General features: G+C 44.1%; 1 protein-coding gene across 3 annotated transcripts in view; it reads right to left on the reverse strand.

Annotated features, from left to right (window-relative positions):
* Positions 1-15,254, reverse strand: part of LOC122811577 (butyrophilin-like protein 9) — a 1,542,349-nt gene that overhangs the window by 550,968 nt on the left and 976,127 nt on the right. For all 3 annotated transcript variants that reach the window (XM_044083503.1, XM_044083504.1, XM_044083505.1), the window contains one exon: positions 87-177. In XM_044083503.1, coding sequence (XP_043939438.1) covers positions 87-177 — 91 coding nt within the window. The remainder of the gene's footprint in view (positions 1-86; positions 178-15,254) is intronic.

The following is a 15,254-nucleotide window of genomic DNA, read 5'->3' on the forward strand; positions in this document are numbered from 1 at the left end:
AGGAATACTTATTGACAACTGATAAAGCACATCTAAAATGTAACAGTTTTGGCTTGTTTATTCTGAATCATATACTATTATTGTACCTGTTTTGTGATCTTTTATTACTTCAGCATATTCCTTTTGAAATTTTCCTCTGAATTCCTTATTCTTGCCATAATACCAGGCATCATCAAGCTGGAAGATAAAATAAAACAGAGATAATTGTGCTCACCACTGTTAAATCTTTACCTGCATTAGCACTAAAGCATTATCCTTATATTAACTTATATGGCTTTGAGAATGCTAAACAAAAGCTTAATGAAACAGTGTTGCATCATTATATGGAAGTTACGATGTCTCTATGCTTTCTATAACTGCTGAATATCAGGGACAGTTCATGTGAATATGTTCTTATTGTCTTATGTCCATTAGACCTGTTAGGGCTGCTATCAGGGGAAATAGTAACAGAGATAATGTTATGCTGTAACAACTCTGCTAAACTTGCTATTCACACAACATTCCAGTCTGCCGGCAAATGATTATCTATCATGCTAAAAGCACAGTTCACCGAACAATAACAGGAAGTAAAGATGAACAGCATAATGCAAACATGTTTTAACATTTCAATGTGGATTTAAAGTAAAAACCCAAAACAGGAAAATAGCAAAAGAAAATACAGCTGTATATGGAAAATTTACCATAACAGCAGTTGTTCAAATTACCACTGTTGCAGAAGACTGTATGGGTTTTACCCCTGCATAGGACACAAAAGCTAGCAAGCTTCAAAAGCTTAAGGGCATGCCCCCAAACTGTTGGCAGCTTAAGCAGAACTGAAGAAAATCAAGCCCTTCAGAGGCTTCTTGCCAACTGAGAGGAGGAGGCTACAGCCCAGAACGAAGTCAATGCTAGGTTAAGTAAAATTCCAAGTCCTCACTCCAGCAACAAAAACATTCACAAAATAAAGCTGATGGAGGGAAGGGTTTGGTACTGCAACAGTGATCATTTGACCATCTACTGCGACAGTAAATTACTTAGACAACTGCGCTATGTTTATCATTTGATCACTGCTGCAGTAGCCTTTGCTGTATGGGTAGACTACCATAATGTATACTGACTGGGAGGTGGAAACATGAGGGTCCAGGAGTCTCAGATGGGAGATAGGAAATTCACCCCCGGGGATCACGTTGGTTGCCCTGCTAGACAGGGGTCCAGGGAAGTAAATATTGTGGGAAAAAATATCCAGGGAATTGTTATGGCTAGGCTTGTATAGGCCCTAGGGCCGATAGCCTAGTATCAACCTATGAACCATGGTCCTAGTAACGCCTGCTCTAAACCTGGAAAAGGAATCTAGCTTGTAGTGCTTTGTAAAGATACTCACAGAGGATCAAGTTGTTTCTTCTAGATTACTTCTTGTATCCACCACTTTCCAAAAAGCCATTGATAAAGCCAAGACCCCGGTAGAGTATGCCTGTTGCAGTGGGTATTAGTGAGTATAACAAAAGGAAACATTACGTAACTTCCTTTTTCTTACCCTCATAAGAACTGTACAACTAACTAGAGTTTCTAAAGGTTTTCGTTCTGTGAATATAATACTGAGTTGTCTGTGGACATCTACATTATGAAGAATCCTTTTGTTTTTTCGGTTCTGGAAAGTAGCCGGGGAGATGGATGGCTTGGCTCAAAGTAAACTTGGATACCACTTTAACCATAAAAGGAGGATTAGTTCTAAAGTAAACCTTACCTTTGTGGAAAATGAAATAGAGCTGACCCACCAAGAGAGCCAGCAACCAGTAAAACTGTTTTCCATGTTATGAACCTTAGCCCGGAAGACTGGTTCAAATGGAGCTACAGTTAATTTTTACAAGACAAAGTTGCGATCCCAAGTAAGAGACACCCATTTTTGAGGCCTAATATGCAACACCATTTTTAAAAACAATTTAACATGGGAATGCATTGAAAGGGGGATCCATGGACAGACATGCTAATATGGCTGACAAATGAACCTTGACAGAGGAATGAGAAAGGCCAGAGGATAGTAACTCGCATACATATTATAGAACTAGAGAAATATAAGACTTAAATGGGTCCTTGTTCTTGTCTTGGCCTCAACTAGAATTCTTTTTCCATTTAGTAACATATAATTTCCTAGTAGCAGGTTTCTTTGCCTCCATTAATACTTGCTAAATGTTCTCAAAAACCAAATGCCTAAAAGGTATTAAAACTCTATCATCCTGACAGCAAGATGAAGCTGTTTCCAGCTAAGGGGTATCAAACAACTCCTGTCTTGTGTAAGTATGTCCAGTCTGTGAGGAACTGCCCTTTAACCTCTACTGTTTGGCATCTATTTCTCAAAAGTATAAGCAAAAACTTTTAGTTATGTACTCACCATAACTTTAGATGTTTGGGATCCATCTCGCCTACATTCTGTACTGATGGGCTCGGAGCCGATCCTCGGCTCCAACTCGGCACGCTATGCTATAGAGCGAAGCCTCTTATTGGCTGAGCTATTCTCTATCCCAGGATGCACCACCACTAATCCCCCAGATCTTGTTTGTCCACATTCATGCACACACACATAAGTTGTTTATATAACATTGCCAGATGTTTCAAGATGAAACAATAGAATTCGGACCATCCGATCTCTTCTGATCTCCAAGGCAGGGGGAAGGAGGGTGGGTTATTGGGAATGAAGGCGAGATGGATCCCAAACATCTAAAGTTATGGTGAGTACATAACTAAAAGATGTTATGTGATCCTATCTCGCCTACATTCTGTACTGATGGGACAGCATCCCTAGCACCTAAATCCTGGGTGGCTCACTGGAAAACACTCCTGAGCACTGTGGAACCAAATGAAGCTCGCCCCCGGGATGCCACATCCAATTTGTAGTGGGAAATGAAAGTGTGCGGGGAAGACCACGTAGCCGCAGCACAAATGTCACTAATGGCAAGCTTAGAATGGAATGCTATTGAAGTAGCCATAGCTCTTGTAGAGTGAGCTTTGACAGAGGTCGTAAGCTCTTTATTAGAAGAGGAATAAGCTTGACTAATACAGTCCCTGATCCATTTGGCAATAGTGACCTTTGTGACGGCTTTGCCCAATTTATTATCCGAAAAGGACACAAACGATTGATCTGTTTTCCTTGTTTGTTTGGTCCTGTCTAAATAAAAACGCAATTACCTGTGGACATCCAATGTGTGGAATATGTATTCTGCTTTGTTTGAGTACTTTGGAAAGAAAACTGGAAGTTCTAATGACTGTTGCAGGCAAAAACTGGAACAAACTTTAGGGACAAAGGATGGATTAGGCCTGAGGGATACGCTATCTTTGTGAAAAACCAGGTACGGTGGTTTTACAGATAGAGCTTGAAGCTCTGAAACCCTTCTGGCAGAAGTAATCACGACCAGAAAAGCAGTTTTCCAAGATAGAAATTTCAGATCACATGTTGCTGCCGGTTCGAAGGGGGAGGAGGTTAAGGCACGTAACACCACATCGAGATCCCACGGAGGAGCAGGATGAGAAATCGGAGGTCGTAAAAGCGCAGCACCTTTCATGAAGGTTTTACACAATCTGTTGCTCATTAAAGGTGGGTTTATAGATTCATGAAAATTGGAAATAGCTGCCAATTGGACCTTGATGGTAGAGACTGAAGAACCTTGACTGAATAGGGAAGTTAGAAATTTTAGGACTTCTGATACAGGAATAGTGATGGGATCCAGACCCCGGAGTTGAGCCCAAATAGAAAATCTCTTCCATTTGCTAGTATACAATTTCTTAGTGGCAGACTTGTGGGCCGAAGATAAGATATGTATGACTTCCGGGTCTAAGGTATGATTCCTGACTATAGTCGGAAGAGGAGGAGCCAAGCTGTTAATTTCAAAGTGTGAAGGGACTGGTGGAGTAGTCCCGACTGATGAATTAATAGGTCTGGGATCTGATCCAGTAACCATGGACCGTCCAGTGCATATTTCCGAAGATAGGGGAACCATACCTGACGAGGCCAGTAAGGAGCAACTAAGATCATTTTGCTCCCCAAGTGAGACGCCTTTTGGATCACTCTGGGAAGGAGGGGAACTGGGGGGAAGGCGTATAGCAAGCCGGTGGGCCAAGGATGGGCTAGTGCGTCCATAGGACTCTCCCCCGGAGCTGGAGTGAGGGAGAAGAACTTTCTGCACTTCGCGTTCAGCGGGGTTGCGAAGAGGTCGCAACAAGGAATTCCCCATTTGCTGAAGATCTGAGTTGTCACTGCATTGTTCAGAGACCACTCGTGAGGAGAGAGGATAGTTCTGCTCAGTCTGTCGGCTATCACGTTGGATTTGCCAGGGATATGAGTTGCTATCAGAAAACGTCTGGTCGCCACTGCCCATTCCCAGACTCTCATGGCCTCTCTGCAAAGAGGGTAGGATCTGGTCCCTCCCTGCTTGTTCAGATACCAGACCACTGACATGTTGTCGGAGTGAACGGCAATTACGCCCTGAGGGAGGTAATAGTGGAGGGCTTGTAGCGATAGAAGCACCGCCCTCATTTCCAAACTGTTGATATGAAGAAGACTCTCTTCTGAATGCCATTTGCCTTGGACTGACCTGCCCAGGGAATGCCCCCCCCCACCCCATCTGGGAGGCGTCCGTAGTCAAAGTGGCCATAGGAGGAGGTGGAACAAAGGGTCGACCCTGATCCAGATTGGAGAGCACCAGCCACCAGCGAAGGTCTCATTTGCAGGTTTCCGTGATCCATATGAGGTGACTGAGAGGGAGATCCTGAAAGGACCACTGTGTCGAAAGAAGCCACTGGAGAATTCTCATATGCAACCTTGCTAGGGGGACTAGAAGAACAGTGGCCGACATAGATCCCAATAGCTGCAGGACCATCCTGGCTGGAGCTTTGGATCTGAGAAGCAAGGCTCGGACTTGAGCCTGTATGGTTTGTATCCTTTCTGTAGGAAGATAGACCCGCATTCGGTTTGAGTCTATCTCTACTCCGATGAATCTTATGCGTTGAGATGGCAGCAACACAGACTTTGGCCAATTGAAGGGGATTCCAAGGGAAGTGCCTAGTGATATTGTGGCTTGTAGGTTCTGCAATAGTAGACGCCTGGAGGTGGCAGTTAGGAGCCAGTCGTCCAGATACGGAAACACCTGGAATCCTAGACTCCTCAGGTGAGCAGTCATGACTGCCAAACATTTGGTGAACACCCTGGGGGCTGTGGTGAGACCAAAGGGCAGCGCGCGGAACTGAAAATGACTGTCTCCTAGGCTGAAGCGCAAATGTCTCCTGGACGCCTGATCTACCAGGATGTGGTAATAGGCATCCTTGAGATCTATGGAGCACATCCAAACACCTTTCTCCAGCAGTGGGAGAATGGATTGTAAGGTGACCATTCGGAACTTGGACTTTTTGACTGAACGATTTAGAATGCTGAGATCCAAAATGGGCCTCAAGTCCCCGGTCTTTTTTGGCACCAAAAAGAATCTTGAGTAAGTCCCTAATCCGATCTGGTCTGCGGGGACCGGTTGGATGACTCCTTTTTGAAGCAGCTTTGAGACTTCTAAGGCTGCAATTTCCCGTTGACTGGGTGGCGGGTCCGGGATTTTCTTGGACGGAGGTGGGGAGTGAGAAAAGGGGATGGCGTAACCTCCGGCGATAATTCGAAGCACCCATTGGTCCTGAGTGATACCTTCCCAGGCTTTTAGGTGCCTCGAAAAACGACCCCCGACTGGCTCCGGAGCTGCACAGTCGGGCAATCCTTCAGGGATTGTGGAAGGCTGAAGAGCCACGAAAGGACTCGCGGTCTCCAGTGTTGCGGGGGCCTCTGCCGCCTCTGGCACGGCGTCTTCCAGAAAAATTTCCTCCTCTGCCTCTAGAAGGGGGATCATCCTGCTGTGAGGGATAAGACTTCTGGGATCTACGGAACCACATTTTCCCTCCTCTTTTAGCCTTGGGATAAGGCCGAAAGGGAGTGGAAAATCGTGCCCCTACGGCAGTCAAAGTCTTACCTTCTTGCTCGCAGCGGGTCAATGTGTCCTTTACCTTGGGTCCAAACAAAGAGGACCCATCAAAGGGAGCGTCGGCAAAGGAAGACTTAAAGGCTTCCGCAAAATGACACAGACGGAGCCAGGCTTGCCTCCGTAGAGCAATACCCGTACCTGCCGCTCTACTCGCCCCCTCGGCCGCATATGAAATGAGCCTCATGGACGAGTTTGATATCGATGACAGCGTAGCCAACTGAGAGCCAACCGTCTGGGCCAGCTGCTCAGGTAGGTTACCCAAGAGGGTATCTGAAAGCTCCTTGATCAGATCCCTCTGAAACCTGGTGAAGTCGTTAAATAGTTCAGGGACCTTAAGGTAAAGGCCGCTGAACTGAGGGTGCGCTTCATCGATCCATGCTCCTAGACTCCTTATTAGGAGGATGGACGGATGTCGAAGCCTCTGCTACATCTTGTTGGGTAGCAGATGCCACCACCAAGGCATCTACAGCCACACCTTTGTCAAAAACTCCTTCTCTGGGGTGCTGATAGGAACTTATTTGGGCGAGCAGGCACCGGTTCCACAGAGTCTGGATGTTCCCACCCTTCGACAGATCAAATCTAGGAGCTCGTCGAAGGGCGGAGACACCCAGGAGGCGGAGGGCTGAGCCCCGAAGGCCTTAAGGAACACCGACTCGTCAGCAGAAGGGGGTTTGGAATGCCAGCCGCCTTGTTGTTTGAGGGCTTCCAAGATGTCTGCAAAGGAGACATCATCTGAGGACGACTTAGGGGACCCCTCCGCATCATCAAGATCAGTGTCTGACGTGAGAGACTCATCGGGGGAGTCGACGTGCTTCCTCTTGCACGATCGTTTCCTTGGGGGTTCCACTGAAGAAGCTTCAGAGGGACCTCCAGGAGGGGGTGAACCCCCAGTGGGGGTGACCTCAGGCCCCAGGGCTCCGCTGTCTAAGGACAGGGGGACTACCAAAGACCCAGTCTCCGTATGTAGGGAAGGTGCTGGTGAGACCGTGGAGGTAGCCAAAGAAGATTTGGCTAACGCACTCCTCATGGCCCTGAAGGCCGGACCACCAGAATCATGGGAAGGTCCAACCCCCATGGCCACAACAGTAGACGGTACCCCCACAGCCGACGCACCGAGAGGAAGGCTCGGAACCGAAAACATCAGTCCGGCGTCCCCGGGCCGACAGAGGAGGTCCGTGTACGCCGACTCGAGCCGGGTTGGAGTAAGGGTCGGGGCCGACCCGAAAACCTCCATCGGCTCCACCAGCACCGGCTCCAACGGTGCCGAGGCTGTTGGAGGAGGAACCAGAACTACAGGGTGGGCCATCGGCTCCGAAGCCGAATGGGCTGGAGCCGAAACTAATTTCTGGAATACAGGAGACTGAAACAGTCTTAGGAGCACCCTGTCGATGTCCGAATCAGACATCTTGGAAGATCTAGAGGAAACAGATCGGGTCCGAACTGACTTCTCCATCGGCTCCAAAGGACTGGGGGACCGGCTCTGAATGGATTCAACCAGTATCGGTGCCGAGGGAGATCCCAAAACAATTTCCCTCGGTGCCGAGGAGGGCTTCGGCGCTGAAAGGGAAGAGTCTGAGCCGGCAACCCTCATTGGCTCCAAAATCAGTGGAGCCGATGAAGGTGACCCGCCTCTCGAAGCCCCAGTCATCGGCTCCGAAACCAGAGGAGTCGAGACTGGGGGCATCGAGGCAGACCGTTCCGCCCTCGGCTCCGAAGTCCATGGAGCCGATGGAGAAGCCTGCCTGGATTTCTTAGTAGTCGGTTCCGACGGGCTAGTCGGAGCAGACGCTTTCTTTTTCTTAGTTGGAGAGGATGAGGAAGATAAGGCCTCCTCGAAGGAGGGTTTAATCAGCCCTTTCAAGATTAATTTATTCTTCCTCTCTTGGAGGACCCTAGAGGAAAAGGCGTAACACACGCTGCAGGACTCCTGTAGGTGCTTGGCGCCTAAACAATATACGCACGAGGAGTGATCATCGGTTATAGACATTTTATAACTGCACCTCGTGCACTTCTTGAACCCTGAGGGTCTATGTTCTTTGGACATAATGCCTCTAAAACACTCACTATAACAGTGGAAAAAAACACTATCTAGTCAGAAAACAAAGATTTTAAACAACAATATTTTTTTTTTTTTTTTTTTACGATAGATCAAAAATTAACCAGTACAATACAAATATCACAAACACCAAAAAGGAGGGCCAAGAACCCTCTAACTTAAACAGGTACTTGACCTCCTTAAAAAAAGAGAAAACTTGCTAAGGAATAGGGGAAGGCCCCTCTAACTTAAACGGGAAACCTTTCCCTAAACAAACACACAAATTTACCACAAAATTATACCAAAAAAACACGCCGTACACAACAATAGCTGTTAAAACAGGTTTTGGGTAGGAATAGAGAATTTCCTGACAGGAAAACTTTAGAAAAAAACAGCACTTAGCTCAGCCAAGTTTGAGACCACGTCCTAGTTTGTAAGCGGCAAACGAGATCTGGGGGATTAGTGGTGGTGCATCCTGGGATAGAGAATAGCTCAGCCAATAAGAGGCTTCGCTCTATAGCATAGCGTGCCGAGTGGCTCCGAGCCCATCAGTACAGAATGTAGGCGAGATAGGATCACATAACATCTAAAGGTCTGTGGCTGACAAAGTTTGCTGATGACTGCAAACTGGGAGCAGTCATAGAATCTCCCATTGATGTCAACATCCTACAACAGGGTCTTACACAAACAAATGACTTTTGCCAAACTCATGGCCTTAAACTCAATGCAAAAAAATGTATCATCCCTTTTGATAAGGGCGATGTTCTGGATAAATACCACATCAACAGCAACACCTTAAGTATGCATGCAGTGGTGAGAGACTTGGGCAGTCAGATTGACAGAGACCTCACCTTTGACCACCATGACTCCACAGTGGTAAGAAGGGCATTCTATATTGCTCATCTCATAAATAAGGGCATTGCCTCCAGAAAAGAAAAGTTATAACCTTCCTGTACTCTTCCCTAATCAGGCCAATAACTGAGTACAATGCCCCTTTTGGTGTGTACAGTTCCATGCACCTGGAGCAACTGGACAGACCACGAAGGTTCCTCACATGGAAAATTCTAGGTCATCAGTATCTGTCCTATGTGGATCATTTGAAATCACTGTCACTTTATTCTGTTTCATACAGACTTCTCAGAGGCAATCTCTGCCTTGCATACAAGGCAATCTCTGACCCTGCTTTACTGGAAATGCTGCATCTCAGTAAGTCAAATGGTACATGCATGGGTTACTCACTCTAAAGACCTTAACCTGATATGTGACATTAATAGGACCTGCTGGAGGGACACATTTGTCTCAGAGAGGTTACCACGCCTTTGAAACAGACTCCTACTTCATGTCAAACACAGCACCTCATTGGCCCTCTTCAAAAGCAATCTGGACTGGATGGGTAACCATAATTTCACCACAGGGGTTCCACCTCTGTTCCTCTTGGGCAGAGGCAGTAGGTGCTGATCATGGAAATAATGGCAGAACTTGGCTAGGCTTGAAAGACTCTAGGGCCATTAGCCTACCTCCTATGAAGAGGGAGCACCAATGTTACTTGGACCAGAATTTTTAAGCTGTTTGCTGTGATTGGAGGTGAATAAATCTGAGGTGCTCCTCACAGATGGATCAATTCCTGGACAACCTCTGATTCAGTTTCCATCTGTGAGGGTCTGTCATGCTCAGCATGCCTGCAATCATTTCTTTTTCCTCTAACAGAATGGAAGATACCTGTAGAGTGGTAAAAATACAAAAAGTGGTGATAACGAGCTCAGCCTGTAGACAGGAACACAAATATGCAAGTACGACAAAGACTTTATTAAAAAGTAAGCGCTTTCGGTAGAGAGCAATCTCCCCACCTTCATCAGACCCCCAGATACCTGTAGAGTGGGACTGTGCTAAAACACTACATCCCTGGCTATTACAGCTATTCTTCAGAGAGAGCAAAAACTGGTTTGTGCCATCTGCTTATATACCACGGCACTGTGGTGTTAACTGTAATAACTTGTACTGGTCCAGGAGACCATAAATGATGGAAATGGTCCAGGGAACCATAGATGATCAAAAGAGCATTTATTAATGTCAACATCTCTTCTACGTTTATATGTTTTGGTCTGTTATTTTTGTTCCAAAGACCCTACCCTTTTACTCCCACGGACGCTGCTCTCCATAAAAAGTCCAAGGCATTTGCAGTTACAGACTGTGCTGAAGACTGAAGAGAAAATGGGAGACGTGCATACAGGTAAAACTGGTGCCACCAAAGAAATTCCATTTTTACAAATTTCAAAACAGAAATCTGGAATGAAGTAGATATTAATGTTGGGACCACAAAGTGTTACTGAATCTTTCTAATGTGGAGTCTGGCTAGAGGAATCATGAGAAAAATAGGTGTTATATGTCCTAGTATCCTGAGAAATTCTCTTGATGAAGTTTTGGACTGACTGGAAAAACAAGAACAGATCTAGATTTAAATCAACTTTTTCCTTGGATGAAAAGCTCTTTGAACTGAAGTATGTAGGAGACACCACAGGAAATCAATCATGCGAGATGGAGTCAAACAAGACTTTTGGGTGTTCTCTTGAAACCCCACTCTGAAGGAGATCTCTTACCCAAGCGAGAGATTCCTGACACTTTACTCTACAAAGATAAGCGAGTCATCTAAATAAGAATACTTTGCAACCTACATCTATGCACTTTGTGAATATCCTTGGAGCAGTGGATAACTCAAAGGGTAATGAAGAGAACTGAAAGTATAATCCAGACAGAAATCTGAGGCTATAGGAATGTGACCATACGCATCCTTTAAACTTAGCTACTAAGAAACTTAAAAGGGGAATCAAAGCTAAAAGGGTTGTTGTGTCTTTCAGCTTATCCCGGGTTAGGGGTCGCCACAGTGGAACTCCAGTCCGCTAATGATTGGCAGTTGATTTTTACATGCCGAATTGCCAGCCCTGACACACAACCTTCAATGAAGGCACACCCATTCGTGCATGCCTCCACACAGAAGACGCTCTAGATGAGAATCGAACAGGAGAATATCTTGTGAGGCGACAACGCTACCGCAGCACCACCACCTCAGCTAAAAGGGTGTGAAGGGATAATATTTTGAAACTTGGGGCTTTCACAAACTGATTTAGAAAGGAAAGAGCTAAGACTGCTCCCCATGAAGGTTCTTTCTTTGATACCAGAAACATTACTGAAGAAAAACTTTTCCCTGTCAGTGAAAGGATGGAGGGGAAAAAAAGTTTGACCTGGTGCACGAGGAGGAATCCTCTGAAAATGGGGGATAGATTCCCACTGTCATCTGCACCCATGGTGAATCGCTCTCAGAACCCATTTATTTGAGATAATCTGCTGCCAAAGAGAGAAATAGCCAGATTTTGGGGAAGATTTAAAGGCTTGCCAGCGTGGAAAGGGTGGGGAGCATTCTACAGTTAGTCATTCAGACTTGTTGGATGGTTCTTGTTTCTGGGGGAGGGGGGCTCCTCTATTCTTTCTGGAGACCTCTTGCCATTGTTTTTTTGACTGTCTGCTTGCCATACATTTGCTCTGTTTAGAGGCAGGGATAAAAACTTAAACAGACTTAGACCAGGAAAGTTGAAAAAATCCTGAATAACTCCATGAACCATTTTTCCCTCTCTCATCACACTTTTTCAGGATCTCAGCAGCAGATAGTCCAAAAGCAACCTATTATCTAATGCAAAATTTTAAATTTAGGGTTTACTACCCTCAAGTAGATTTTACTTATTTAAGCAAGCAAACCTTCTAATTACAGTTCCAGTAACAGCTGCTCTGTAAGTGACATCAGCTGAATCATAAGCACACTTCATGGAGTGTTTAGTCACTTAAGATACAAAAGCGATGAGTATTCATAGCATATTTCCCCTCAAAAGAGGAAAGGCGGCTATAATGTTCCTAATATTCTCAAATGATGCAAGCATAAACGTTAATATACAAGCTTGTCATCTAAGAATTCTAAGAGTGTTGCAGATGAATACACTTTTCCCCAAATCTATCAAAGAATTTCCCATCCTTTTCAGAAGGGAGGATTAGCATCTATGAGCTGTTTAGCTGTAGCAGGATTTACCAAATAAATCACTGCAGGGTCAGATCTGGGAACTAGAAAATAAAAATGTGTATGACTGAGGAACTTTACACAATCTATTTTGTTAGCAGTTGTTGGTTGTAATAAAAACATCCCCCAATGCTGGAAGAACATGAGGAACAGGAATGGGTTCAAGAAATTAATCATAATATTTTTTTTCCAAGGACAGCTGGATAACAAGTATGTTCCTACTGAAACAACTGGATTGGCATAGATAAGGTTTCAGAAAAATACCTTTTTTTCTATGGCAGTACCAGAAGAAACACTTTACTCAGAGTCAAAATCAGTCATATGAGGACAGAAAGCAGAAGTTCCACTCAAATTAATTTTCCTGCTCACAGACTGGGAATCTTTAGAAAGTGAAGCATTCCCTCTCCTCTTACCAGTAACACAAGATTTAGAAGGGCCAACAGCCTTACATATGCCTTAAGAAAAGCTAAATAAATCATTGTCTAAACTAACAGAGATAGTGGAATACAAATGTTTAACCTTCTGCTGCTGCTTCTTGGGAATTTACAAAGAAGCAGACTGACTCTTGCCAGACATATCATCCCAGGAGGCAAGCATCCTAGATCAGCAAAGAGGAATTCCGTGAACTTTCTGCTGAAACCAAGCAGAGTAGTTTTCTCTTGCCTGCCAAGGGCACTCCAGTAGCTGTAGAGGAAAAAAGTAACCCATGGTCCACGGTGGCTGTAGGGACTATATCAGACAAAGCAACGGTAGAAGATAAATGGCCACAGCAGAGTCACCCATTTGCAGCTGAGAAAATCTGTAGCCTACTGAAGGGGGGAAATGATTGTCTGGAAACTTTCATGTTATTGTGCCTGGAAGAAGTAAGAACTGAGAGACTAGAAAGTTGTTAAATGTTGAAGACAAAAATAAAGCCTGAAGCCTGGGAGAGACTGACATCAATACCAGGTGAAATTGGTAAGTAATAAAAAAATATATATATATTTCCTGCAAAAAACAGTGTGAAAAGCACCACAGTCACTTATCCCAGCACCTAAAAGGTTTTTTATAAAAGCTTTAAGCAGAAAAATATAGTTTTAACAACTATTTTTCACAAAAGTAAAAAGTTGCACTTCACTTTAAAAAGTTAGAGTCACATGACAGTACAATAAAACACTTTTTCCTATCTGAAAATAACTTTAAAGAAAAAAAGTTATGTTCCCGATTAAAAAAAAAAAAAATTAAGGTTGAAGATTTTTTTTCCCAAAGGGAACTTTCCTGCTCAGCAATGGAGAAACTGCAACCAACCACTGATCCTCAAACATCTGCGAGAGGAGCACTCTGTCAGCAGGAAAATTGTACATGGCGTGGCACCCAGACCATTTCATTTTCTTTAGCTCTGTTCAAGCTGTTAACGATTTGGAAATTGGGAAGGTAACCTTAAGCTCTGGAAGCTGTCTGGCTGTTATACCCTACGCAGAATATAACCTACATAGCTAAGAGAACAGCAGGAGTAATCAAATGATGAACATCTAAAAATTAAACTGCCATACAGGATATTGCTCAAGGCTGCATTTAAAATTGTACATTTAATTTCAGAAACCAACTGATAAAGTTTTTTTTCTGAAACCATTTCTTATAGACTTATCACTACTGAAGTAGTGTTTTTATTTTCACAAAACTGCTCTTCTTGGCAAAGCGGCAACTTCTCCAGCAGGACCTAGGACGTACCATACCAAGCAAGTAAGCATACTGAACAAAATGTTACATGGAAATGGTTTGCAAAAGGGCAAACCTTGTGCCCTCAAAATTTGGCTATTTACATACACTAACTACAAGGTCTAATGACTTTGGAGGAAAGAAAATGTTATTTTTGAAAGCCCAAAAGAAAAAAAATCCTTTTCTCATAGTTTTCTGACCTTGCAGATGGATGAATCAAATATCAGAAATCAAAACTCAGTCCTGAGGAGTAAGCCCTTGTGCAACCCAATGCATGTTCTGTTATTTAAATGCACTAACTCCATGGTCACACAACTAGAGAAAAGTTTATCGTCGTGGTTATCTATGTGCTCATAGATAAGCACTGTACAACAATAAGTACCAGAAAGGTTACAAAAAAATGCTATATTACATGAAATAAAAAAGACTTTCGGCTTTTCCCGGTTAGGGGTTGCCACAGTGGACCTCTGGTCCGCTCATGATTGGCAGTGGATTTTACGGTGCTGAGTTGCCAGACCGACGCTCAACCTTCAACGAAGGCATGCCCATTCACTCTCGCACCTACCTGCATGTCTTGAGAGTATATAAAAGCACGGATACCAACAATGACTAAAACAATAAAATGTATTTAATGAAACAAACATAAGAAAAGCACTTAGTGATATCTTAAAATTATTGTTAATCTGGTACCAGCTCAAAAAGTATGCCTTTAGAGAGTGTTTAAAGCCAGATAGTGTTGAGGACTATTTTAGCCATTCAGACAGTAAGTAGTAGAGGTGTGGTCCCCAATAAGTGAAAACATGAATGCCTGAATAGTTCATCCATTCCCCCAGAACAACCAGCAGCCCCTGGAAGGACAAACATCAAAAAGATAATACCAGACCAGCAGATTTTGAAGACAGGGAAAACACAGGCAATGTAGGCCAGATACACAGTGATAAAGACTTTGCAGATGATACACTGCCTGATGAGAAACCACTGAAGCTCACACAGAAACAGTGTCATATGTTGGTAATCAGCCAAGCTTGGAGTAGGCCATCATCTTCATTATCTAGAAACCCCAGGTACAGAGCATTGCAACAGTCCAAGAGGGAGGAAACAAGGGTAAGCACCCCTGCAGCGAGATATGCAGAAGTCTAATGAGGGCGATACTCCTGAGATGGTAGCAAGAGGACCTAATGACTGATGAAATCTTGTTTTTCCATGTAAGCCTGTCACTAATAACAATATCAAGTTACACATTTTACACATACATTATAGTCTCCCCCCACAAAGGTAGACACTGGGAGACAAAACTTACAACATAGATTACTGTCTGGGATAAATAAAGTTTAACTGATTGTCAATAATGCAATCTTAAATGCATTCCAAATCTTTCTGTAAGTTTGCCAGTGACTGACAGACTCCTGAAGAAATGGGAGGCAGAGCTGTATGTCAACAGCAAATAAGTGATACTGCAATTCAAACAAAT

The sequence above is a fragment of the Protopterus annectens genome, chromosome 9.part0, assembly GCF_019279795.1.
Source record: "Protopterus annectens isolate FY-2018-M chromosome 9.part0, PAN1.0, whole genome shotgun sequence".
NCBI classification, from domain to species: Eukaryota; Metazoa; Chordata; order Ceratodontiformes; family Protopteridae; genus Protopterus; species Protopterus annectens.